This window comes from Siphateles boraxobius, unplaced genomic scaffold (genome assembly GCF_051911475.1).
Source record: "Siphateles boraxobius isolate OS27281-9 unplaced genomic scaffold, OSU_SipBor_1 5, whole genome shotgun sequence".
NCBI classification, from domain to species: domain Eukaryota; kingdom Metazoa; phylum Chordata; class Actinopteri; order Cypriniformes; family Leuciscidae; genus Siphateles; species Siphateles boraxobius.
In genome coordinates this window covers 9,041,246-9,068,934 of record NW_027509141.1, presented here as the reverse complement: position 1 = coordinate 9,068,934, position 27,689 = coordinate 9,041,246, and the positions used below count along the sequence as shown (strand labels likewise).

At 38.7% G+C, this 27,689-nt stretch overlaps 1 protein-coding gene across 5 annotated transcripts; it reads right to left on the bottom strand.

Annotated features, from left to right (window-relative positions):
• Positions 1-303: 303 nt before the first annotated feature.
• dazap1 (DAZ associated protein 1) lies at positions 304-25,794 on the bottom strand. Of its 5 annotated transcripts, XM_077202693.1 has the most exons (13): positions 25,569-25,794; positions 24,671-24,711; positions 22,155-22,321; positions 21,918-21,983; positions 21,638-21,745; positions 21,285-21,333; positions 17,261-17,343; positions 13,779-13,932; positions 13,396-13,425; positions 10,109-10,261; positions 9,499-9,666; positions 4,191-4,280; positions 304-1,050 (listed from the first exon to the last, which is right to left on the bottom strand). In XM_077202693.1, exons 1-13 carry the CDS (start codon positions 25,637-25,639, stop codon positions 881-883), a joined length of 1,350 nt encoding a protein of 449 aa, XP_077058808.1. In that variant the 5' UTR covers positions 25,640-25,794; the 3' UTR covers positions 304-880. The 5 variants fall into 5 exon arrangements, with proteins under 5 accessions (XP_077058808.1, XP_077058807.1, XP_077058806.1 ...); XM_077202692.1 differs by lacking the exon at positions 4,191-4,280 and having other exon boundaries at positions 304-1,054; positions 25,569-25,752; XM_077202691.1 differs by lacking the exon at positions 4,191-4,280 and having other exon boundaries at positions 25,569-25,752.
• Between the last annotated feature and the right edge of the window lie 1,895 nt (positions 25,795-27,689).

Sequence of the window (27,689 nt, the reverse complement as noted above, 5' to 3'; positions counted from 1 at the left end):
TTGTACTTCTAATAATTAATGTCACACCAAGTAAATCTAAAATAGTGATTAAAAAGGTGAAATACACTCGTGGCTTACACTTTCTTATATACTTCAGAGGAATCTTGATGTTGAATTTCATGTACAAGTTATATATGAACTGTAATATATTTACTGTAATACAATATTAGGATGATGACATATTAAACTGTGTACACTCCTATAACACAATACTTAATTATTGAAGTTCGTGTGTCTTTGAAAGTGAACAGATTCATTTCTAAAGCAATTAAACTGTTACCTCAATGAATTTGCACAACAATGTTTCTTTAAATCATTTATTTCAAATAAACTCTCATTTTTTTTTTTTTCTTTTTTGCATAAGTGCAAAAGTGCACTAACAGCCACCTGAGGGAAGTCTACGTCCTTAAATAAAAAAACAAGAAAAGCGCACATATATTAGTACAAAATTCTTTAAAAAATTGCACAGTTTAGGTGTATAATACACATTTGTAATCTATTTAAAACTTAAATAAAACGGTAAAAGAGTAAACAAAATTCACAAAATTGAAAATAAAAACATTTCCCCACTAATATAATTAAAGCTGAATAATTGGGAGACCCTGTCGCCGACGTCTGGTACGTCTGTTCTGTGCTGATGTTTGACCAGACTGTCCAAAACTATTGCTAAATACTTCAGTAGTTCAGTCCGACTACAAAATATAGAAGAGTACTGTGGTCTCCTGTTATCGGAGTAGAGCCCCCGTTCACAATTTACACACAATAAAACATTTTATTTTACTCTGCAGTGTTCAGAAAGACAATCCCAAAAATCCAGCTCAGCTTGCGCTCAAAACGTCCATATCCCTGACGATGAGTATTGCATTGGGTGGGGAGCAGCTCAGCGCCGGTAGGGGTGGAAGCCCTGGACATTATGGTTCTGCCCTCGACCGAAGCTGCTGGCTGCCGCCGGAGCTCCTGACGGTGCGGAGGGGGCTGCAGCGTATGAGGCAGTTTGCTGGCTGGGGTCTGCAAAGCTATGACCAAAAGCACTCAGGTCCTGCCCATAACCTGTCTCAACAGACATGAAAACATGGAAAGTGATATTAAACACCAGTAACTAAAAAGTACGAGAACATGCGACTAGGCTTTCTGGGCATCTCTCGTAACTCAGTTCGCATTAGTTCCATTTTTCACTTCTCAAGACAAACGCCACGTACACACTACAGTCGTCTCTCTTAAGCCTGAAGTATACTTTGTTTGTATATGTACGCTATAAGGGAACGGTACAGTGTCTGTGATGTAAATTTCATCATCAGCAAAGAATGTGCATTTTGTACGGGCAGAGACCCTGTTTACACCTGGTATTAAGATACCACTTCCGGAGGTAGTCGAAAACGCATTCACCCGGATTGCTTACATAGTGTAGAGGCTCATGTGGTCGAATGTGTAAACGGGAATGTGTATCCCACGTCTACTTGTGATCCGATCGACCAAAACGTATCTTAAAGGGATAGTTCACCCAAAAATGAAAATTCCATCAGTATTTACTCACCCTCATGTTCTTCAACCCCGTAAGACCTTCGTTCATCTTCGGAACACGAATTAAGATATTTTTGATGAAATCTGAGAGATGGATCACTCCTCCATAGGCTTCTAAGGGATTGAAAATTGTTCCCCGAAAAGTTATTAAAGACATTGTTAAAATAGTCCAAGTGACTACAGTGGCTCAATCTTAAGTTTATCAAGCGACCAGAATACTTTTTGTGCGCAAAAACAAACAAAAATAACCTTCTCTGTGGGCCTCTAGTCAGTTAACTTAGTGTAATAGCGTAGAGCTACGTCACACGTAGGCTCACTATTGGCCGACGCTGGTCATGTGTGTGATGCGTGTGACGTACAACAACAGAAGCTTACGCTTTTACACTAGTGAACTGACTCGAGGCCCACAGAGAAGGAAACGAATAGTTGAAATAAAGTCGTTATTTTTGTTGTTTTTTGCGCACAAAAAGTATTCTCGTCATTTGATAAATTGAAGATTGAGCCACTGTAGTCACTTGGACTATTTTAACGATGTCTTTAATAACTTTTCGGGGAACAAGTCTCAATCCCTTAGAAGCCTATGGAGGAGTGATCCAGCTCTCAGATTTCATCAAAAATATCTTAATTCGTGTTCCGAAGATGAACGAAGGTCTTACGGGTTTGGAACAACATGAGGGTGAGTAAATACTGACAGAATTTTCATTTTTTGGTGAACTATCCCTTTAATACAGGTGTAAACAGGGCCAAAGATTTTCGAATCGCTCAACTCACACAAGCACCGTGTACTTTTTTTTTGCACTAATTCGTTTATCTATTTTTTTTAGATGAAAACACTATTCCCATATCACACTATTTATAAGTCAAAAAATCTCATAGTCACTGCTACTACAATAAAGTAAGTTTAAAAAGCCTTCTAAGGAGGAAGGTCTTTTTAGATTACGTGGCTGTTTTAGACATTTGACTTTCTACGTACTACTTTAAAGTAATAAATTCTTAATAGAATTCAAATAAGTTGCACATTTTATCATCAGTGTCGTGATAGGAGCATGTCTCACAAATCATATCAAACTTTTAGAGCACACTAGTGAAGGAGCGCACAGTGTACAATGATTTCCGCGTCACTGCAAAGTAGCGCAGACAACTGGTCCTAGTCGCATGTTTTGGACAGGAACTTAACGCTTCTCATAAAAGCCTAAAATGCATAATGTATAATTATTCCAATAATTCCCACACTCCCATAAACTGTGCCCCAACAACAATAGACACCTGATTACGAGCGCTTGTGTGAAGGGTTAACAGATTCCCGCAACTCCAGTTTAAATGAGAACAAAGACATTTCGTATCGGTCATTACTTCTGCAGAGACAAGTTAAAACTTCTAGTATGCATGGAGTGCCAAATGGAGTATACTTTAAAGGGTTCTGCTGTACGCATAAGCGAACGGTTCGCGTTAAAACAGTGTATTTATGAGTACCCAATCTCGTTTTGTCCACAAGGACAAATGAATTGTCTAATTCTACAACCAAATGCATGCATAATTGCCATGTTATTATTATTCGAACATTTCATAATATGTTTTTATTTGATATTTTATTTTTCACTGTCATTAATGCATTGTCTGTATAACTGTATGTTTGATCATGTTTCTAATCTTGTGAAGCGCTTTGAGATGCTACTTTTAAAGGCGCTATAGAAAATAAAGTGTATTATTATATTATTACTCCTGAAAGATTCTAATCAACAGACTTTTACTAATTATTTCCATGTACTTTTTCTTCTTAATAATATTACTTGGATTGAACATGGGCAACACTGAGCAGATTGAACTTGGCATTCATGTTTGTTGTTACTGTGGTTATCACAACGTCAATTCCTTACACACACAGACTCATAATGAAGTGAATTCACTTTTAAAAGCAGCAACTTTTTTAGTGTGTACGTGGCCAAAATGTCTTAGATTTTATTTACAACAGAAACAAATAACTGAATAGAAAACATCTAAAAAATAAAGGTATGGTAGTCATGAAAACACATTTAAAGCATTCTGGAAGAAAAAATAATACCCAGGCACTAATGCATTTTGGAGTTTATTCGAAGGTCTCTAGATGAAAGTGAAACATTCGACTGCATGAGCACAAATGAAGAGAAATGGATTCTTTCTAAGAGCTCGCCGAATCTGTACAGATTTGTTCAGCTGTGACTGTCGCACGCTGCATGAGGGCCACAAAATCCACAGAAAACCCAGTAGAGACACCATTAGATCATCCTTTTAGCAGCAAAGCAATGCAGTGACTGAAAAAAGAACATCTGAAGCAAGCCGTCTGTTTTTTTTTCATATAGTAAACTACAGCTACAAGCCACACGAGTTACGATGTTGCCTAGAGACGCTTCACGGGAGATTCAGATCAAAGATGATCAAACACGAAAATGGAGTTTATTTTATTTAAACGTGCGTCTTTTGAGGCCCCCTGAATGACATGTAGCTGTACTTTAGTATATATCCCATGGAAAACCGAAGAGATGCCTCAAACTGATGTAGAATACGCATACAGCATATGCATATTGTACATGGGATGCATGTGAAACAGAACTGAAGCCTTATGGGTCCACAGGCTGTTGATGCTTGTTCTATTGGGTTTGAGTGATAGTAGGATGCAGTTGCTCACCTACCTGCGCTATATCCCTGCTCTTCCTGTACATAAGTGTGAGAAGGACGCGTTGGTCCGTAGGCAGAAGGGTCCTGAGGATAGTTACCCAAGCCTAGCAGGGAGATGAGGAGACCAGGTTGACAGAGTCTGACTTAACTACTACCTTACAGCTCCTACCCAGGAGAACACTGCCCTCTCCTACTCTCAGGGCTCATGAACAGAACATGTGGATGGATCGGCCCCGTGCGGTTTCTAAATGAGCATGTGTATCAGGCTGCTTGGCCATCGAGCTGCAGATGAATGGAAGCGAAGCAGAGGTGTGACAAAGCAGCTGATGAGACTGTCTCGTAACACCAGCCATACATACATACAACCCACACAGACAGCCTGACCTTCATGCTAATAGCGCTCTGATCATGTACGTCAACCCCAGTGATGCAAAGAAAACTGCTATGTTACGATCAACCATAGAAATGGACCCATTTGGGTTTAAAGACTTCTTTCTCTTGATGGTTCAGGAATAACGCTCTTTCAAATCATTACCTGACATTTTCAGTACTGATTACAGCCGCATATTTACCTCTCAGATTGATATTAATTTGAGCATCCCATAATAACTAAACTTGTATATTTTGTGAAGCAAATATTTGTACACAATACTAGAAAGTTTAGTATGTAAAGTATGCAGTTGTTAGAGTGATCTGGGTGGTTGCATAAGTATATGTGTTCTAGTTGGTAAAATGACCTGGCTGGTTGCTAGGATTTTGCTCTGTGGTTTGTAAGGTTATCTGGCTGGTTGCTAGGATGTTATGTGGTTTTAAAGACAAGAGTGCTTGTTAGTAGGGATGCACAGATGCATTTTCCAATAATCGGTATCAGCCGATAAAAGCAATTATTTTCACTATCAGCTAACGACCGATTGTTTAAAAACAGCCGATGTTCAGGGCCGATTATATTCCGTCAATAAAAAGGGGGTGGAAAATGTGTCAGACTGCAACTCGTACTGCGTTTAGTTCTGTCACAGTTAAAGCGACATTAGCGCATTAACAGTTAAAAAATAGCAAATGTTAAAGCTCTATTGTCTATTTGACTCCATGAATCACCCGTATTTCAAGCCAGGGTTGCCAGGTACGCATTTTTCCCTACATAAAACATTTGTAGTTCGCCTCCAATCCAATAATTGCAAAGAGCTTTGTTACTTTTGATAAGAAACAAAGTCCCAGTTTTTAAATTCTGTCCATTTTATCAGAAAATTCAAACAATAAATGGCTTTTTGATACTCTTATGTGAAGTGACAAATCTCTGTAGCCTTCCCATTAAAAAAACTATTTTTCTTCGGCCACTTAACTTATGTTCATGTTTCCCTCATTCATGTGTTGAGCACCACCTCGAGAAGCCATGAAGTAGCGACGCTGGGAGCAGGGAAATCTATTTAGAGCGACTTATTTTATGAATTAAAATATCGATATTTGGCACCACTGTATCGATTATCGCATCACACGGAGAAGGACAACGATATATTGCCCCTACAATCCAGTGTTATTTTACATTTGATTACTTTAATTTCTGTAGTATTTATTACCCGGATACTACTATATACACACCTGGAAAAACTTAAAGCCGTGTTTATTTCATATCTCTCTCTATTTTATTGCATTTATTTGTGCTGTTGTTTGAAATTTGCTTATTTGTTCTTACTTTATTACTGTCTATTTACTTGTTTTTTATGAAAATAAAATTTTGCATTGAAGAAAAGTAGATTTTTGTTTATAAATGCAGTCAATTATAGTTCTTTGAAAGAATCGCTATTGCAGTTGCAATAGTTAGGTGTTCTTAGTAGTTGCTAAGGTGTTCTGAGTGGTTGCTAGGGTGTTCTGAGTTGTTGCTAGGGTGTTTTAAATGGTTGCTAGGACATTGCTATGTGGTTGCTAATTTTTTCTGAGTGGTCGGTATTAGGGCTGCCCCTTATAGTTGACCAAACGTTTGTAGTTGAAAAGAGGCTTAAGTGATCAAATTTTAATTGGTCGGTTGGTCGCAGAAGTCCCACAGTCTGTAACGGACAGCACGGCTAGTCCATGTGGTTATTATGTCAGGCTAGAGTGGAAGTTAAATTGGTGCAGTCCTTTCCACTTCCACATTCCAGTAATGCGTCGAGTCAGATGTCACTCTTCCGTCAGAATAGTTTATAGTGACATATATAGTTTATAAAGTTATAAATATGGATATTTTTCTTACAAAACATCATCGCCTCGCTTCAGAAGACCTTTATTAACCCTCTGGAGCCGTACTTTTATGATGGACGGATGCACTTTTTTGGGCTTCAAAATCTCAGGTACCATTTACTCCCATTATAAAGCTTGGAAGAGCCAGGATATGTTTTAATATAATTCGATTGTGCTTGGCTAAAAGAAGGAAGTCATATACATCTAGGATGGCTTGAAGTTCTCTGCTGGCCTAAACACTATCAGAATCACTGACTTGCACTTTAATATATTTTTTCCATGAATGAGTATTAAATTATTCCCAATAGTCCATTCTCTTAATTTCATTGCTTTTCTCTTGGTTGCGCTGCTTACAGTATTGTATATTTATTTTAGCGCTTTTATCCAATTATATTTCTGCCATCATGTGTTGCCAGGGTCAAAGAAATCTGCCTTAAGGCCTTCAGAATTATTAGTGCGGCACCTGTAGCTTAAAATGAATGGCAATGAAACTGTTGCTTTAACCAATCAGATAATCAGTCAGATTTAATCAGCCAATCAGATTTCGCTTTGACTGCACTGGGGCCATCTAGCAGGCGTACAATAACGTTGGCATTTTCTCATGCTTTGATTGGATGGTCAGAGCGCAGTACGTGTATTACTGACTGAATGTAATGTATGCCAGGTCTGATTTTGAAGGCAAAAGTCCCGCTGATCTCATTGATTTCGTTCAAAACAGTGTGTGAGAGCATGGGTCAGCTGTACACATCGAGTTGTGTTGCGGTGACTGTCCCAGTGTCCACTGCTTCTGTCGAGCGGACACTCTCAGCCCTAAAGCGAAGTAAAACTTATGCCAGAAATGCGAGGAGGCAGACTCGACTTTCAGCATTAGCCTCGATGGCGATAGAAAAGGTTGTTGGGACTGAAACGCACAGATAACCTGTAAAACAGAGTAATTTAAGTCTTTTTGAGGAAAGAAATTAGGATGGATTTTGTGGGAAAAAAAAAAAATCTGTAGTTTTGGTGAGTATAATGGTTTTTTTTTTTACCCCTGTTTTTCCAGCGGTGAATCTGATTTTCTTCTTAATTTTTCTTGGAAATGTATGATCGAAACTTCATTATTATTTTTTTTCAAACATTAATACTATTGTAACGTCTGACAAGGGACTGTAACCCTTGAAGGACAAGACAAGGGAGGCTGAACTTATGAACTTATAGTCGGTTCTGAACTTATAGTCGGGAGGCAAGAACAACTGAACACTAACTCTAACACCAAACTCACTCGCTCGTTTCTCTCTACCGGCCTTTTCCCAACTCACCGCATTAACCCAATAACTGCCGGTGCAAAATAAAAACAGCAATTTCACGAGAATTATACAGAAACTGTGCACTGCTACACTATTAAAATGTATTAATTCATGTTGGACACCACTGAAGGCCTAGGTTTGAAATGCACAGCCCGCCACTGCTTGAAGGTGAGTAAATAGTAAATACTTTCACTTTTGGATGAACTAACCCTTTAAATGAATAACTACTAGTTACTAGAAAAATCTTCTTTAGTCTGGGGCAGCACTAGTTGTTGAGTTTTAGGCCACGTTTACACATAGCCGGGTATTTAGAGAAACAAATATTTCCCCCCCTCCGTTTTCAATAATAACATCGTGCACACAACATCGTTTTCAAAAAAGTTGTCATTTACATCAACCCGCATGAATACGCCGTCGAGCGCCATCATAACTATGCCAAACTGGGCGGTCACATGACGTTAATCAATTTCTGGCATTTCCCAGTTGACACGGCAACACATAACCGGCGTTTTCAGAAATCTCCACTTTGGCCGAAGTTTTTACAAATAATCGTTTTCTGTGATAAAAACGGGGTTTTCGTGTAAACGAGAGGCCAAACCGCAGGGAAATATCTGCATTTTCCCTTCGTGTAAACGGGGATTATAGAGAGGGTTTTTTGTGCCTAGATATGGATCTATACACCCCTAAATGAAAGTTCTGCCATCAGTTACTAACCCTCATGTCACTCCAAATGTGTGGAACATAAAAGGAAATATTTTCTTCTTACACGATATTGTCACCAAAACTGTTCTTCAGAATATCTTCTTTTGGGTTTTTTGGAACGAAATGAGGGTGAGTAAATGAATGAATTTTTTTTGGTGAACAATTCCTTTAAGGTTTTATTTATAGGCAAGTCTAATAGCTTGGAAAAGTAACGGCACACCTCTCCTCAACATGCTGCATGATTGAAGGAATCATTCAGGTTTGTAGCACAAATGGTACAGGATGAATTATGTGCCAAAATGTAATACTTAGGGTTAGAGGTTTGATGTTGTAGTAGTAATAGCTGCCTTAGCAAGCACCACTAAATGTACAGTGACCCACATCTCACTGACCTCCAGATGCTTTTAGCTCTGGCCATTTCTAAAGAATAGGGGTCCATGACTATATCTGTAGAGTCGGTTCTATTTTTTACAGTCTAATGCAGTGGTGCCCAATCCTGCTACTGCCGATCGACTGTCCTGCACAGTTCATCTCCAACCCTAATCAAACACACCTTCCTTTAGTTTTCAAGTGATGCTGAAGACCTTAATTGGTTGCTTCAGGTGTGTTTGATTAGGGTTGGAGATGAACTGTGCAGGACAGTCGATCGCCAGGAGCAGGATTGGGCACCCCTGGTCTAATGGATGCTCTAGATGTTGCATGTACTGTGTCGGCACCAGCACCAAGAGACATTCTGTGTATATCTTATACTTGGTCAATATGTCTAAAGTTAAATCTACCTAAAAAAAATCCCACATGCACTGCAACTTTACTTCATCCTATCGCCACCCCCACCATCCAACGCTGCAACATCTACAGATGAAAACCCTTGTCTGCGATGAAGCTTCATCTGGTCAAAAGCAGCATTGCGGTACAGGATGATCTAATTCACACATACCACTGGATAAACCTCCACAGACCAAAAATCTAAATCTAAAGGTCTTGATTGAGGGTAAACAGACTGAGGGTCTGTGTGGAAGTGTCTGTATGTGATGTCATCATGCCCATTCAGACGTGTGAACAGAGCCCCAGCTACAGCACATCTGCAGTGGTTTGTTGCTGCGTTTCAGTGCGCTCTTACCATACTGGCTGTAGGAGAAGTCTGGCTGTGCTGAGGCGGCTTTGCTCAGGTCCTGAGAGGGAGTCGTAGCCGGGGCAAAACCTAAAGGCCCTGCGCCCGGCGTGGAGGGAGGGGGAGGCATTCCCTGTGCTACAAACTGGTCACCTTGAGGTGTTCCAAAGGTATATCCTACGATGATAAAGACATAAGAAAAGTAATGCAGGAATCATTACAATCTTGCTTCAGTTATTTTAATCTCACATTCATATTGCATACTTATATTTTATACAAGAAATTTCAATTTGGGGCTAAAATTACTGCAGTATTTAATGATCGACCAGAGCCATCGGGTCACATATATCAATGTCCAACAACCCTAAAGACCCGTACACACCAAGAATTATAACTATAAAAATAACTATATTCGGGACACCAGCAGACGACATCATTGTTTATTCTAAGCACGTGCTGCAGTTTTGTTTTCTGCTGTGTTAAATGCTCAAGCTCTTTAAACCAGAATTGATTCTGATTGGCTGTCAATGTTTTTATCATTTACAGTAAATGAGCGAAGTAGATACTGGTATCGGTGCTTCCCTACTTAATACTGTAAAAATGTAGATCTTTCACTTACCAAACTGTGGTTGTGCACTAAAGCCCTGTTGGGGGTATCCCTGAGGTGCCCCAAATCCCCCTGTAGGTGCCGCTGCAACTAGAAATGCATTAAATGGAGAAGGAGGTTGTGCGGGTGCCCCACGGCCAGCAGATAAAGGAGGTCCATAACCACCTGAAACAGACACATTTCACTAAAAATTTAAAAATATAAGTCCTATTTACATCAAGTCCAATTGAACGACATGCAAGTATAAAATATTTATTCTATTATATAACTATTTTCCATACCATCTATGCACACAAAATACCAATCTATTATAATTTGCTGAAAAAAACTTGACAATCATTATTATAAATCTATTAAATACACACACATACATAAATACATATCAATATATATAATGCATGTAAATATACATACTGTGTGTGTGTGTGTGTGTGTGTGTGTGTGTATATATATATATATACACTCACCTAAAGGATTATTACGAACACCTGTTCAATTTCTCATTAATGCAATTATCTAATCAACCAATCACATGGCAGTTGCTTCAATGCATTTAGGGGTGTGGTCCTGGTCAAGAAAATCTCCTGAACTCCAAACTGAATGTCAGAATGGGAAAGAAAGGTGATTTAAGCAATTTTGAGCGTGGCATGGTTGTTGGTGCCAGACGGGCCGGTCTGAGTATTTCACAATCTGCTCAGTTACTGGGATTTTCACGCACAACCATTTCTAGGGTTTACAAAGAATGGTGTGAAAAGGGAAAAACATCCAGTATGTGGCAGTCCTGTGGGCGAAAATGCCTTGTTGATGCTAGAGGGCAGAGGAGAATGGGCCGACTGATTCAAGCTGATAGAAGAGCAACTTTGACTGAAATAACCACTCGTTACAACCGAGGTATGCAGCAAAGCATTTGTGAAGCCACAACACGCACAACCTTGAGGCGGATGGGCTACAACAGCAGAAGACCCCACCAGGTACCACTCATCTCCACTACAAATAGGAAAAAGAGGCTACAATTTGCAAGAGCTCACCAAAATTGGACAGTTGAAGACTGGAAAAATGTTGCCTGGTCTGATGAGTCTCGATTTCTGTTGAGACATTCAGATGGTAGAGTCAGAATTTGGCGTAAACAGAATGAGAACATGGATCCATCATGCCTTGTTACCACTGTGCAGGCTGCTGGTGCTGGTGTAATGGTGTGGGGGATGTTTTCTTGGCACACTTTAGGCCCCTTAGTGCCAATTGGGCATCGTTTAAATGCCACGGCCTACCTGAGCATTGTTTCTGACCATGTCCATCCCTTTATGGCCACCATGTACCCATCCTCTGATGGCTACTTCCAGCAGGATAATGCACCATGTCACAAAGCTCGAATCATTTCAAATTGGTTTCTTGAACATGACAATGAGTTCACTGTACTAAAATGGCCCCCACAGTCACCAGATCTCAACCCAATAGAGCATCTTTGGGATGTGGTGGAACGGGAGCTTCGTGTCCTGGATGTGCAACCCACAAAACTCCATCAACTGCAAGATGCTATCCTATCAATATGGGCCAACATTTCTAAAGAATGCTTTCAGCACCTTGTTGAATCAATGCCACGTAGAATTAAGGCAGTTCTGAAGGCGAAAGTGGGTCAAACACAGTATTAGTATGGTGTTCCTAATAATCCTTAGGTGAGTGTGTGTGTGTATATATATATACACACACACACACAGTGGATAGTATAAGTGAACACACCCATGCTAAAGTTGACTAAAAAGTCTTGACTAATAAACTTTTGGAAATTGATCTTAATGCCTTAATTTAAAAAATTAGGGAAAATCCAACCTTTAAGGACACAAATTTTCTTTGTGAATGAATAATGTATTGTAAATAAATAAATGTTCTTCCTTAAAATACAGGTTCAGGACACCCCTATGTTAAATTCCCACAGAGGCAAGGCGATTTTTATTTTTAAAGGCCAGTTGTTTCATGGATCCAGGATACTATGCATCCTGATAAAGTTCCCTTGGCCTATGGAATTAAAAAAGCCCCACATCATCACATACCCTTTACCATACCTAGAGATTGGCATGGTGTTATTTCAGTTAGGCTAAAAGCTGGTATGATTTGCATTGAGAGATGATCTTATAAAAAGTGCCCCATGCCAATCTCCAGGTATGGTGAAGGGTATGTGATGATGTGGGGATATTTTAATTCCAAAGGCCAAGGGAACTTTATCAGGATGAATAGTATCCTGGATTCATGAAATAACTGGCCTTTACAAATAAAAATCTGCCTGCCTCTATCTTTATTTACGATACATTATTCACAAAATTCACAAAGAAATTTGGTGTCCTTAAAGGTGACCTTTTCAATTGGTGTCCTTTGATTCCTCTTTTTAGTCAACTTTAGCTTGGGTGTGTTCACTTATGCTAGGCACTGTATATAATGTAACACTTTAAAATAAGGTTTCATTAGTTAACATTAACAAAGATTAATAAATGCTGTAGAAGTGCAGTTCATTATTAGTTCATGTTAATTTAAAAATTTACTAATACATTATTATCAAAAAGTTGTATTTGTTAACATTAGTCAATGCACTGTCACAAACAAACAATAAATGACTGTATTTTTATTAACGAAGATTAACAAAAACAAATGTGTTGCTCATTGTTAGTTAATGTTAGTTAAGACACTAACAAATGTTAAGAAGTGAGACCTTATTGGAAAGTGTTACCATATATGAAGAGACTACTGTTCAAAAGTTTGGGGTCAGTAATTTGTTTTGTTTTTTGAAAAATTAATATGTTTATTTAGCAAGGTTTAAATAGATCAAAAGTGACAGTAAAAATGTGTAAAGTTACAAAAGATATAAATTCTTGTCAAAATCTTGTTCTTTTGAACTTTTCTATTTATGAAAAAATCCTAAAAAATGTATCACGGTTTTCATAAAAAATATTAAGAAGCACAACTGTTTAACAAATTTATAATAATAACAATAAATGTTTCTTGAGCACCAAATCAGCATATTCTGAAGACTGGAGTAATGATGCTGAAAATTAAGCTTTGACATCACAGGAATAAATTACAATTTATAATATATTCAAATAGAAATATTTATTGTATTTATTTATTTGTCTTACTGAGCCCAAACAAGTCTGAATAATATAATATAATATAATTAATATAATATAATTGGAGTTGATGTGAATAGGCCTATAAGTGATACATACACACTTTTTTTTTTTTAATTCACTGAATTCTCAATAATTAACTAATATAACCAAATCAAACTGTAATAATAAAACAGAACATACCAATAGGTTGTCCTGTAGTCACCCAAACACCTGGAACAAAAAACACATTTTAACTTACATCCACCAGACCATGAAACTAATAAATTAACTTCAAATCTGAATCTGAATCATACAGAAAAATGTGAGCGAAATCAGAATGTGTTCAATTAAAGTGTTGCATGTCTGTATTCAAGCCAGGCAGAGCAGGCTTATTTTGGGCGAGATGTACATGAAAACATTCCCCCCTGCACAGTGGACAAACCCAGTGTGGTTTAGCCAGATGGCGCAAACAGCGCAAGCTGACCTAAAGCAAAGCATGACTGACACCAGTAGGCTCTTGGTATCATTTTTCAGGTTGGGACGTGTTACGATCCTGCTGCGTTCTGGCCCATCGTCTCACTCACCCTGAGGCCCGTAGCTCTGCTGCCAGCTCGGAGCCGGTTGTGCTGCCCAGCCATTGGCTGCGCTTAAGATGGCTCGGGGCCCCCACTGATTGGCTCCCAGCTGACCAGGGGCGGGAACTTTGCTGTCTCGTGGCTCCGCCTTCTTCACTTCAACCTGCACAAAGGACAAGAGGTCGTAACTAGCAAGAGGAGAATTAACATACTGCCTACTTCCCCCACTCACCTATCAGAAACTTTAGCCCTCACCTCAGAAAAGATACGCTTACTTAGGTCGAATACATGACCGTAGTCCAGATGGAATGGAATATACTTGGTCTCTTCTATTTGATAACTTTTTAACCAATGTTTCTGAGGTACTTGGGTATGAAAGGGACCTTTAGGTTTTTAAAAGTCCACTAAAACTCTATGGGTCATATCAGGCAGATGACTTCTGCTTAAACGTGACAATAAATGTTTATTTTTCATGACCACAGACGTACCTCAGAAACACCGTCCCTGTACATTTCTTATATCTCAGCTCTTTTAAGTAGTTATAAAGTGCTGATAGAAAATGAAGACTTACCTCCCCCTGGCTAATGCTTAAGAATCTCAGTTTAGATACGACAATAGAAATATAAGGGTCAGTGATGTTTAAATGTATGATAATCTAATTGTACCAAATACTTAACATGCAAATATTAAAAATGGAGAGACAAAAGTCAAACCAGAGAGGAATCTTCATACTGTGTCAAATATGAAATTAAAATGAATAGATTTGTACATTTTCTGAAGAAAATAAGAGGGTATTTACCCTCACTTATGATGCTACTGTAGGTTGACATGAGTGGTTAGGCGGTTGGTAAAATTTTCTTTGTGGGTTTTAAGCGCACATCTATGTTGTTTCTTAATACTCACACCCGGCGCAACGTCATAGAATGTCTCTGAACAGATTTACGCCCACTTTTAGGGGAAAATAAACTAGACTTCCCATAGACTTCAATACAAAACAATGTCCGTACACAGCCGACAAGCATGAATAACTTAAGAAATCACTAAGATTAAACATGTCAATTAATTATATGTCCACACTGCCTGCCATAGAGCGTGAAAGATGCATCAACAAACTTAATTTGGTCAATTTAAAAACCTGTCCCTTCATTCTCCCAGCGTCAAATTGGTGTAACACAATATTAATTAATTACTACTACTACTAATAATAATATATAAATATATATAATAATAATTACTTGACATGTTTTATCTTAGTGATTTCTTAAGTTATTCGAGACTGCCGGCTGTGTACGGACGTTGTTTTGTGACGCTGTTTTGTATTGAAGTCTATGGGAAGTCTAATTTATTTTCCCCTAAAAAGGGTCAGTGACGAAATCAACAGTTAAGTTTCCGGATGTGCCGGCCCAAGTCAAAAGACCCTTTAAGACTCTACAATATACTTGTCTCGAAATATGTCTTGTGACTCTCCTTTAACTCTTTCCCGCCACTAACTGAATTTTCCGGCTAGCCGTGTTTTCACTGTTATACAGTAGGGGGCTCAATCCATCGGTTGTTGATTGGATGGTCTCAGCATATGTCACCAAAGAAAAGTCTGTTGTTTCTCCTGAAGGTTGAGTTATGATATTGTGATTATACTTTTTTTTTTTTTAAATCTAAAAAAAAAAAAAACTGAAAAATGCATTGATCAACTGTCCCCAGTAAGATCAATAAGATGCATTTGGAAAACAGATAAGGGCCGATTTCCATTTCATTCCGACTTAAATATAAACCTACAGATTTTTGTATATGTTTTATAATCTGGCAGGTGAAAATCTTAAATCGCAAAAAAAACTGATTTGAGCTATCATTCATATATTTAGCACGAACTATATGAGTTAAGTAGAATAGAGGATTTCAGATTTGCTTTAAATGCTTGCCTTAGCAATTACCACTAATTATAAAATTAGCCAATTAAGCCAATGACATTTTATTACCTGCCACTCGATTAAAAAAATGGACAAACACACAGAGGGAAGTTTCATTCCAGTGAAAATGGAAATCCAGAAATAGACTTGAGACTCTAAAGGGGGTGAGTTATTGGGGTCACCTTGCATCAAGAGCGAGAGACGATATTTTTCCGTTGGAAAGCAGCATAAATGTAACGACTCTCCTTTCGTCTCTCTCCTCCTCTCTCACTGTCGACCTAATTAGGTATCAGTTTGAGCGAGTGGTCTGCAATCCTCGAATCGGCAACATGCCCCCCCCCCCCCTCCCTCCATTCCCGTGGGCATCACCGCTCAGAGTGATGGGAGGCCTCGCGCAAGTCTTCACGTCCAACAGTAGAGGTGGGATTTGGTACACAGTTTGATATGCTCCAGTTTCTAATTTTATAACATATAGCCCCACCCCCCTTAAACCCCCAATGAAATAATGTCATGTGAAGAACAATAGCCCAGGTACCGTAGCACCTGATTCCTTCAGGAACGCAGACCCAAGTCAAGGAGAGTGTAAGCAGGCGAGAACAAATTCAATGTAGGACAGAAACTACAGAGCTATTCTGGAGTCTTGAACAAACTTGCTGGAAGTGGTTTTTCACTTTAAATCAGCACAGTGAAGTCATGACAGAGCAAGGAAATGCCTCGGGAGACCAAACACAGAAAGTCCAAGAGAGACCCACGTGATTCTCTCTGAATACATGAGACTATTAGTTAAAATATGTGAAAAATGCTAGTGTTATATTTTCAGAATGCAGATCAACTTCCTTAAAGCGACCATGCTGGGAGTGATATTTTACTAAGTCGAGCTGGTGAGGTGAGATAACATGTCATGCGACTTGTTCGGTCTTGCGCTATCCCTCGAAACAGACTAATACACCTAGGTATCAGACAAAAATCTTACACTACAGAGACATTTTCTACCCGCCCAAAGCCCATTTGGAGTACATTAACAGACACAGTATGGAGATTCAAACATTGAGGTCACTTAATTGAGATTTCTCTTTGGCTTCTGAGATAATATAGAACTCAAATAGTAAGTGACCTGACAGTATTAACCTGAATAAAAGAAAAAGTAAAAGAAAAAAAAGGAAACTAACCAGTTCTTTAGGTGAGTGCTGATATAACACAATGCAATAAGGTTCCCTTAGAATTTATAATATATATTGGTCCTTTATAATTCAATTATAATAGCAAAGTATGCTAATAAATGAATTTAATTTAATACTTTAATATGGTACAAACCCTAGGTTTGCCACTTTTATACAGCATTACAGCACCTAAAGGAGAGGTCCAAATGAACCAAACCTTGGGCGACTAACATGGACAGAGATTTATACAAGTACAAATGTAACACTTTGCAAACTTTCCCCAGTTTGGGAGAAAAATAACCCATCGTGTTAGAAAAACAACTCCCTTTGGCGTTAAATGTCAATTCTATAACTTTTAATTTGTGCATGTTTGGTCGCCCAAGCTTTAGTTTCTGTTGTAGGGGAAAATAAAACTACAACTACACACTTTTTTGCCCATGATGTCGTGAAAATGCATGTTGACAGCCTGGTCCACTGATTGTTCGGCCTCGAAAGTAATAAATCCAAAACCTAGCCAACGACCAAAAGTCAACAGAGCAGCAGGGTGTTGGGACAGAACAGCTAGAAGAACATAAGAGGGGTGGGGTGGGGTACCTAAGGTTCGGATGACATCACGGCCCGTGTCACCAGGAAAGATCACAGGTGGAGGCCAAAAGGACAGAAGTGTTATGTATTATTCTGTTCCCTTCAATACTTTAACCCTGGACATACTTAATGATTAACAGCAGCAGAAAGAAGGCATTCGATAACTGAAGCCAGGTCTTATGCAACCTCAACGACACTGACGACAGATCTTTGTCAAGTGTTGGGCTTGATTTTTATAAATATTATCTGCCTTTTAAGTTTCATCCGAACCTCACTTTCATCACCACCCCAATCTTACACAACAAATGCGAGCAGCAACCACAATTATCAATGCATAACAAGAATGATCATTACAACTACAGGTTTTTTACTGGTTTTCTCGAAGCTTCCCAAAATGCCACAGTACTTTGGGCAAACCAAGAGAACATAGATTGTAACATTGCAACAAAAGCACCACAAGGATATAAGGATATTTGTGAAACATTTAAGGCAGCCCAGTTTCTCGTGTGGTGTAAGCCCAGTTAATGCTCAGTTTCAGAGATCTACTCAGAGGCTTGGGGACAGTAAAAAAGAAGCAACTGCGTGCACCCACGCGTGCAGGGGTCACGCAGGCAAAACTATCAAAGTGGGCCGCCGAATCGGAGCGCAATTCCAAGGTCACTTACACGATAAGACAGAGCACAATCCTCCAGCAGCAGCTGAGTTTAGCTGCGCCAGATCCACCAGTGTGAACTAGTTTCTGTCAGATCAGATAACTGTGGCAGAACTGGGCTGCGAGAATCTCCACTTTGGGATCTAACCTGATTCTGATTGCATGTCCTTTGAGACTGAAGAGATCTGAGAATTCGTACACTATTTGGAGCAGAACCATCCGTCTAAATGAGGACTAAATATACCCAACCTGCCCTTCATCATCAGGCCTGGTTTCATTAAAGAAAAAAGTTGCCAGTGATAGAGGCTTTAACAAGTAAATTCAATGCGCTCTTGCCTGTTACAGACTATCAAAATTGACTAGTCGTTGGATTGTTTAGAAGATCTTGCTAGGGCCCCGAGTAGGGGCTGTTCACACAGGACACATTCTTGTGAGTTATTAATTATTTTATTTGACACAGCGTCTTAAAAATGTAACACTCATAGCAAAAGATGCTGAAAAATAGCATCTGAACTTAATTTATTCTTAAATATGGTGAATTTGCACAAGCGATACTTCGATAATCGGTGCTTTAAGTGGGATGAATTTAGAGACAAAACTTCACGAAGAGTGTTTTGCATTGCTGGAAGTACTGCACGCTAATGCACAGCACTCTAAAACCCTCTCTGTGAAGCTGCATCTCAGAGTTTATTTCCCATTCCCATTTGCACTGAAGCCAAAAAACTAGTAATTGATGGTTGCTGGATGATAAGTCGACCATCTTGGCCCATCGCTATTGCAGTCAAGAACATTGTGGAGTGCATCCATAAAGCTACTGAGAACACAAACCTGCCTTTCTGCCTTTAAAAGCTAGACAGTGTGTAATTATGCTATTAAGAAGGGCGAAACGCAAACAGAGAACATCTGCCACACTGTACACACACTGAATCTCTCAATAGGAAGTGTGTTATGCAGTATCAATGAAGAGAAAGCAATGTGTGAAGTGTCTGAGGACAAGCCACTGCCTTGAGCTGGGCACAAACTGAAGCATTAACTGTGTTTACACCAGAGAAACAGGCATGAGTGTGTTTCACACCAGGCCTTAATCTGTGTGGTGCCACTATCTGTACTGTATCCTACAAGAAAGAACAGACATATCTCAGGAAAAACGTTAATGCATTCAAACACTTGACAAGGAGAACAGGGACATAAAAACAAAGATAGAAAGGACTTACTTAAATTTACTACATTGCAATAAACACTCATTTCGTAGATCAATCAAATGTAAATGTTCATAAAAAAAACTTACTTAAATGTCTAAAGGTTAATAGAAATTAATTTCAGTGATTGGAAATTCAGTAGGTCAACTACAAATGTTCACATGACAAACTATTCCATCCATACCCAACGAGAGTGAAAGGTGAAAAGCATTTTAAGTTTAAACAGTAAAAGCAGAGCAAACTATTTTCTGGAAGACATGGAAGAACATGGTTTAAGTGCATGTAAAAATCGCACTGCAAACTTTTTTTATTTATTTATTTATTCAGTCATACTGATGGCTTTGTTTCACTAGTTCTTCAGCTAAACCGGGTCATGGCCACAGTCCGTTTTCAATTATAATAAAACAGTGAGAATCATATCTGAAAGATGTCAGCCATAATGAATTACAATTTCAAATTTTAAAGTGGTAGTTCGCGCAAAACTTAAAATGATCTACTCACTGTCCTGTTATTTACTTTCCCATGGAACACAAAATGGATTTTTTTTAATTATATCTTTGCAGAGCTCAATTCCATACAACGGTCTGTAGTGCCGGCATCTGTCAAGCTCAAAAAATATATGAACAGTTTTACCTCTAAAATACAAAAAAAAAAAATACAAAAGTACCACAGAATGATCCCATGCGACATGTGTCGTATATCAATTGTGTTCTGGGCGTATACCATAGGGTTTGGTGAAAAACAATAAAAATTGTATGTATTATTTAACGAAAATTTATCTGTACGACGTACGCGTTTGTGAGACTCTATTAGTGGCGCAGTTCACTCCGTCTCGCCAAGAAAAACCACACAAGTTGTGAGAAATCAAGATTATTAAATACGCGACATGAAGCACAACACCTAGAAATCCCCAAAAAGTATCAGTAGGCCTATATTTGATTGAGTGTTGAATTTCTGCAGACCGGAACTCCAGTGGTCTGATAACAGTCCGAATGACAGTTGTGACAGATGTGAACGCATTTCTACGAGGAACACAATGGATAAATTCACTTCAGAGAAGAAGGTACATGAGTTGTATTTCATGTCGCTTTTTATTTTTTTTATCTTAATTTCTCACAACTTTTCCTGGGCAAGTTGGAGTCACACAAACACGCGTCGCATAGCCTTGCCAACGGCCAAGGTCAGGATTTTTGTTAAATAGTACGTTCAAATTTCAGTTCGTATTTTACCAAATCCTATCATATACACCCAGGATGGTTGGAATATATGACATGTGTAGCATCGGATCATTCTGTAATACTTCCGTGTCTTCTTTGAAAAGCTTGATGCTGGTCGCTATATTCACTGCCTTAATATGAACATGGGCAGGCAGGACTTTTTTTTTTATCTCCGCTTGTGGCCAAAAAAAAAGAAGGGCATACGGCATTAGAACAACACCAGGGTGGGTAAATGTTGACTTAATTTTCATTTTAGGGTGAACTATCCCTTTAAAGGCACAGTGAGTCCCTTGTTTTTTTCAAAGCACTATTAAAAAGCAGTGCAAGTCAGACGTTATAGGTTCCAAGTCTTTTGAACAGATTCAAATTTAAATTGTTATACATTAATGAATATCTTGCATTTAGCAAGCATCTATTCAAAAATAGCGAATCACATTCAGTTACCACACAAAAAAATGTGATGGTTCCAAAATTTCTCCTTCTGTGTTCCACAGGGAAAAAAAAAACACAGGCAAACAAGTCTGAATACATTTTTGGATGAACTACTCCTTTAAGACAAGCAGATGTGCAAGAAGCTGAACTGACTGCACGTTTGATGCAAATGTTTGCGTGTCATGTGGATGCTGCTGATTTGCCTTGCCACCATGCAAGAGTTGAGACACACCAAACCAAGCATCGCACACATGAGAGGGATGGATGGCCTGCGTGATGTTCTCTTCTCTTTGGGTAGGAATAGTTTCTCTTGCGCATGAGGTGAGAGAGAGACTAAATGGGAGCAAATATGAATGTGTGGTTTACCTCGAGGCCTCTGTTTCTCTGCGTCATAGATCATTACCACCTCTGTGACCTTCAAAAGGGAGAACAGACCAGTGAAGGACGAAACGGCCATAAAAAAATGCATCCTATATAAAACATATTACGTAGGTGTGTACAAATTTTGAAAATCATGAATTCAAAATTGAATTTAAACCTTGATATACCAATGAAATGTCATGATTTTGCACTATTTCTAGGTCACTAATCAAATAAGCAAGTTCATGACCATGTGACCTTTTAGACGCCACTGTATATGCTCATTTCTGCATCGCCCTATGAGAGTCACAGTCTGATTAAAGAAAAATGGTACATTTCTGTATCTGTGTCCATCTCACCACTCCAAATCTGTTGAAATAATCCCTGAGTTCAGCTTCACCGCAATTATGAGGAATTCCACCCACAAATATCTTCTTAGATTTATTGCTGTCACTTTTGCCTCCTTTCTAAAACACACACACACACACACACAAAAAAGAGAATATTTTAACTTTTTTTTGTGTCAGGCAATGACTGGACTGAATCTCAACAATGAATACAAATTAAGTAAATAAACTCTAGTTTTCAGACTGTAATGAACAAACTTTTAGTCTAAAGGCTTTACATTACAGTTCTTACCCAGCCGTCTTTTGCTCGAGTCTTCTCGGGCTGCATACCTCTAGGCGTACAAGGCTTTGGGTCGATCTACGAGAATAAACAGATAACACTTAGTGAAAAAATCAAACCAGCATGCCACTAGAACCGAGGTGTTTGACTTTGGGGTCAAAAGATGCAGATGTCTTTAAATGAGCATTTATGTGTGATGCAGTTATCATCATGGTTGGGCAAAACAGAATTATCAGTCATTCTCCTCACATTTCTTCCATCCAGGTTATGAGGTTTGGTGTCCAGGACAGTCCGTACGCAGTTGGGGTCTTTAAACTTCACAAAGCCGAAGCCCCTGGACTGATTTGTGCTTTTGTCTTTCATGATGACGCAATCCACAACCTCTCCATACTGAGAAAAGTAGTTTCGCAAAGTCTCTAAAAAAACACAAAAAGGAATAAGCGGAAAGGTGCATTTTAATACATTTAGATCAGTAGTTCTGAACTGCTGGCAGAACTGCAGGTTTGTATAGTTAGGATAGCAAAAAAAAGACTTAACTGTAAAAAGAGAGAAAAACCATTTCCTATCCTTGTGTCCAATGATCAAACTTTGGTTTATCTCTTACGTGGCAGAGGTGAGCCAAACCAGATGGATTCCATATATTGAAAGTTTTCTTTTTGATTTCTTGAATACATTTCTACATATACACATATACACAGACACACTATATATATATATATATATATATATATACACAGTATCAGTCAAATGTTTGGACATACCTTCTTATTCAATGGTTTTTCTTTATGTTCTTATTGTTTTCAACATTGTACATTAATACTGAAGACATCCAAACTATGAAAGACTATCAAACGTATTGAATTATGTAGTAAACAAAACAACCCAAATTATGTTTTATAATTTAGATTGTCCAAACTCCGAAGTAGCTACATTTTAGACTTGAGTGATGATACTGAAAGTTCCGCACAGGAATAAATTAAATTATATAGAGACAGAATATACAGATATAATAAATTATGATAATATTTCACCTAAATATTCTTCAACTTCAATTCAGAATTGCTGTTTTTACTGTATTTTTGAAACAGTCCAAAAATATATTTTTTAAAAACCTTACCAACCACAAACTTTTGAACAGCAATGTATGAATTATAGAATGTATAATTAAATCCAAATGATCTGTAATGTGTATGCCGGTAATGTATTCTTGAAAATGCTTCAGCACATAATCTACATAAATCTTATTCAGCTTTCAGTCCAGTGCTAGTAGATGGCCCGAAGTAGGGCTGTGTGATTGATCATAATTGATTCTCGATTTCAGCTTCCGACGAATATGAAAAGATAATTGAGGTGAAACAATTATTGTGCCACTGCCACATTAAGCGCTGCGCTTTCGTTCCCACTAAGCCAACCTTAACATCCAAATCAGCCGAATAAGAGCGCTGTAAAATGCAGTCTACTGTTGTTAAACTGCAGGACGCATGAAAGAAACTGAACACGCATAAGCAAAGTATACTGTGGGCTTCGGATTTGCGCCTAATAGGCTACACTCAAAAATGTCAAAATGCGTTTTTTCGAAGTATCCTCGTAAACACAGTCGATTATGTCTGAAGTGAATGCAAACAGTTGAGAAAGAAAACACGTGTATAACAGTATTCTGCATCTGTGCAATCGGTCTTAAAGTGACAGCAGCCTAATTTTACTGCTTTAGTCTGTGTCGTTTATGTTAATCAGACAACAAAAGACAAAGATAAAATCTCTCACTGCTCTTAAATGAATAACTTGTGTAGCTTCAATAAGGATTAGTCTATATTTAATGTAGCAGTGTTATTTTAAATTGGATTACTTTATTCAGTTTCTTTCTGTTGTAGGCTATTACTTATTTGAATACCACTCATCTTCCTGAAACACTTAAAGCACGGTTTATTTTATTTGTATTTTTCTTTTGTTGTCTTTATTTGTCCATTTTGTTTGTAATTAGTTTCTTTGTTCTTATTGTTTTGCAGACTGTTTACTTGTCTTCTGTTTTGAGGACCTTTTACTTAGCTACATTAGTTAACTTAGTATTAATTTTTGCCGAAGTAGCCTATTGAATATTGTGTAATTTTACTGACATCGAACATTACTCATATCATGAAATAAGACTTTGATCATATAGCCCACCAATAATAGTGTTAAATAATTATGATTCCAATATTGAATTGCTATGTAGGGGCTTTTATTTTGAACAAAATAATTGTGATTATGATTTTTGTCATAATCGAGCAGCCCTAGCCCAAAGGTCCAAATTCAGAACGTCACAATTCTGTTTCATATGCGGCAACATGTCGAAGCCAGAAAAGCAATAGAAATAAACTAATCATGTGACAGGAGTGACAAGTACAGCAGACAAGGCTTTGAAATCTCCGTGTACATTATTAGATCATTTTCCATTGATTTCCTCATGCTACTTGATACGGGCTTTATCGGATTTCTGGAGCTTGCATCTAACCCAGGCTGTCTCACTTGCACCCACAACTTAAAAAGGCAAGCTTAGCCCTGAGTGACAACCTGGTTTACTACGCCCGGAACATATTAAAGTTTATGCAGAATTTTATAGCGTGCATAATAAACCCAGCAGTGCAAAACTAGACTGTGCTTTCAATGAAACACACACTGTGTGACAGAGCCTTGCAGCTGCCACTTGCATTATTTAAGAGCCCCTACATAGCAACTAATGTTACTGTATAAAACTATATGGTGGTTAATACGACAGTTCCACTCACCCTGGGTGGTGCTCCAATCCAATCCACCCACAAACAGCTTCCTGCAACACAAAGATGAGGGAACGTCACAATGCATTTGTGATCATGAGTCAAGGTGAAGGAGGAAAAACACGTTTGCCCTTGGCACTGAAAGCTTGATCTGACTGATCTGTGCGGTTTAACGGGTCATCATCAAAATACATTCACATTATCCTGAGCTGTTCCGAAACCATCTCAGAGTCAGACATGAGCTGGTTAACAAATCCACCTGGCTATGTACACTGCTGCAGGCTGGGTCACTGGAGAACACTGTGCATCAAGATTTCCTCTTCTGCTCCGATTATAAGTCTTACAGCATAAAAGATGTGCTTATTCAATGTGCTTATTAAAAAGCTTTCATTATGCCAGTCTTCAATATGATTTGATATAAAAAGGGAGTTTTACAAACCTCCAGTTTGTGATTATAAACTTACAGGATAACAAAACAACATACCAGCCTCCGTTTGATTATAAACTTAGGAAAGAGAGCGGTATAAACCTCCAGTTCGTGTTTATACAACTTAAACTACAAAAAGAGGGCTATAATACTCCAGTTTGTTTATAAGAAACTTACAGCATAAAAAGCGAGTGATGCAAGCATCCAGTTGGACAGCTTCAGCTGACAGCTGATCATTTTCTGTCAATCTTTCTGTCAAACCAAGCATTTTATCAGCTAAATTAAGCGAGAACGTGTCGTTGTCGCCGTGATCCTCAAATGTAAGGAGTTGACTGGTGCACCCGCGTGAGTGCGGAGCCCGGCGGGCTGTTTCCCTGCTATCTGCTGTCCTCCGGCGGCCCGCTGCGCATCTCTCTCCGCTGGAAACGGACGGGTAACGTTACGTTACATCCAAACACTGTCATATAACACACCGAGTCTTACCCGATTTCATCTCCAGCTAAGTTGTTGTTGTTCATCTCTGTGGCGAGGGTTGTGGACGGGAGTGCTGACATGGGTCCGCTCGCTCGGTCTCCTGCCGGTCTCCGCCGCCCGGGAAGGTCACTCTCCGCTTTCGGTTCAAACCGAATCTGCGCAACACTGACGCGAGCCACGGGGCGCCCCAGCAAGGGCGGTGCAATGACAGCACAGCATGTTGGGTAATGAAGTCCACTTGGATGAAGTGTAAAAAAAAGTCCGGATTTAAAACGGACTTTAATAGGTGAAGGTGTGTTCTTGAAGGAATTGTTCAGTTACAAATAAATTATTTTTTTGAAGAATTTCCTGGCTATTCTTTTTAATATAATGAAAGTTAAAAAGAAGAACCGCAGCTGTCAAGCTTCACCATTCACTGATTCAGCTTTCTTTGATACATCCATGAGAGTTAAAGTAAAATCAAAATTGACAATTTAAAATATTGCAGTATTTATTATAAATGATTTATCCATGTAAAACAATTTTTTAATTCATGTACCCTCATAATCCCCTCCTCTTGCAGTGACATCTGGGCACTTTAGACTACAATATAGTAGGCAAAAAAAGAGTATGTGACAAAAGAGGTATGTCCGAAATCACAGTACTCATAAAAGAGTAGACAAAAATTACCCGGATGACCTAGCCTACTACTTCCAGCGAGTTTCTGAAATGTGCATATGCACTTTATGATGCCAAGTGAGTTTTATGGGATTTATGAACCATGAATGGCAGTGAAGCAATGCAATTGACTAGGTTACATGATAATGACAACATGGCGAATGTAGTGCGTCCAGATTACATTCATACTACAATCATTCGTACTATAGCTATAGAACGTAATTATTCAGCAGCTGTGAAGTAATCACTTATTCAAAATAAGTACCTACATAAGTGGGCCTGCGATTTAGGACGCAGCCATACTTCCCTAAGCACTTCCCCTCAGGAGAATCCCTGACACCATTTGAAGTGCCTTCAACTTTGTCAAGTGGGCGAGAGATGTTTATTTGGACAGACCCTCGACTCCTTGATTTTGACAGAGGGAGCGAGTCTACTTACTTGAGGAAGATCCATAGACGACAATGCAACACGATTGTGACATCACAGCAGCAACTCGCAGTGCTTGCACTTAAAGGAAAATTCCATTCGGAAGTGAGCATCCCTAAGCCCTATATACTCACTCCGAAGGGCAAAACATGATCATAAACGATTAAATTACTTCCTTGAAGTGACCATTGCATGTTCCTTCGCTAACAGACCCGTAGAAGGGCCCTTCGAAGGGATTCAGTTGTTCACTTTCATTTGGAACACCCCTAAATGTCCCCTTCCCAAAGTGCCCTTCAAGGTTGCAAAAAAGGGTCAATTTAAACACATTGCAAGGGTTCCACCGTAGTGGGCACTCATGCAATGTGACGTATACAGCCGAGTGAATGAGACGGAGGGAAGATAGCAAGGGAAGGGCATAAACAAGTTAAGGAAGCCCAGAAGTGATAACCTATTCAGTAATGAAGCATTAATTTTATCAGGTCTTCAATAAATAAGTTGTTCCAGGTAACAATGATTTGTTCATAAATCAGGCTGATTCAGTACTTGACTCACTGATCCGGTCGAACTGAACAGATCACTGGATGGAATAATTATTCCATATTCCAGTTTGTTTCCCACAAAAATCCATCACATGACTTCAAAAGGATTGAAATAGAGTGCAAGTTATATGGACCACTTATATGGTACTTTATTGTGCTTTTACAACAGTCCTCATTAATCGCAATTGCATGGAAAAGACTGGCCATCTTAAAATGTTACTGTTTTTATTTCACGGAAGAAAAAGAGAGAACATACACTCATTTATAATAACATGAGTGAGGACAGAATCTTCCCTTTTTTTGAGTGAATGATCCCTTTAAGAAACGTCAGTTGTGAGTGTGCTCAATGATTTGCTGTTTGGATTGTACTATCAGCAAACCTGGTTCAACAGGTTCACATATAGGCCTGCACTGTTGGGGGTGCAGATATCTGTGTTTACAGGACAGGAGAAGGAGGTGCATCAGTACAAAAAGCAGAAGATTTATACAGCCACATACTTTTATTGAT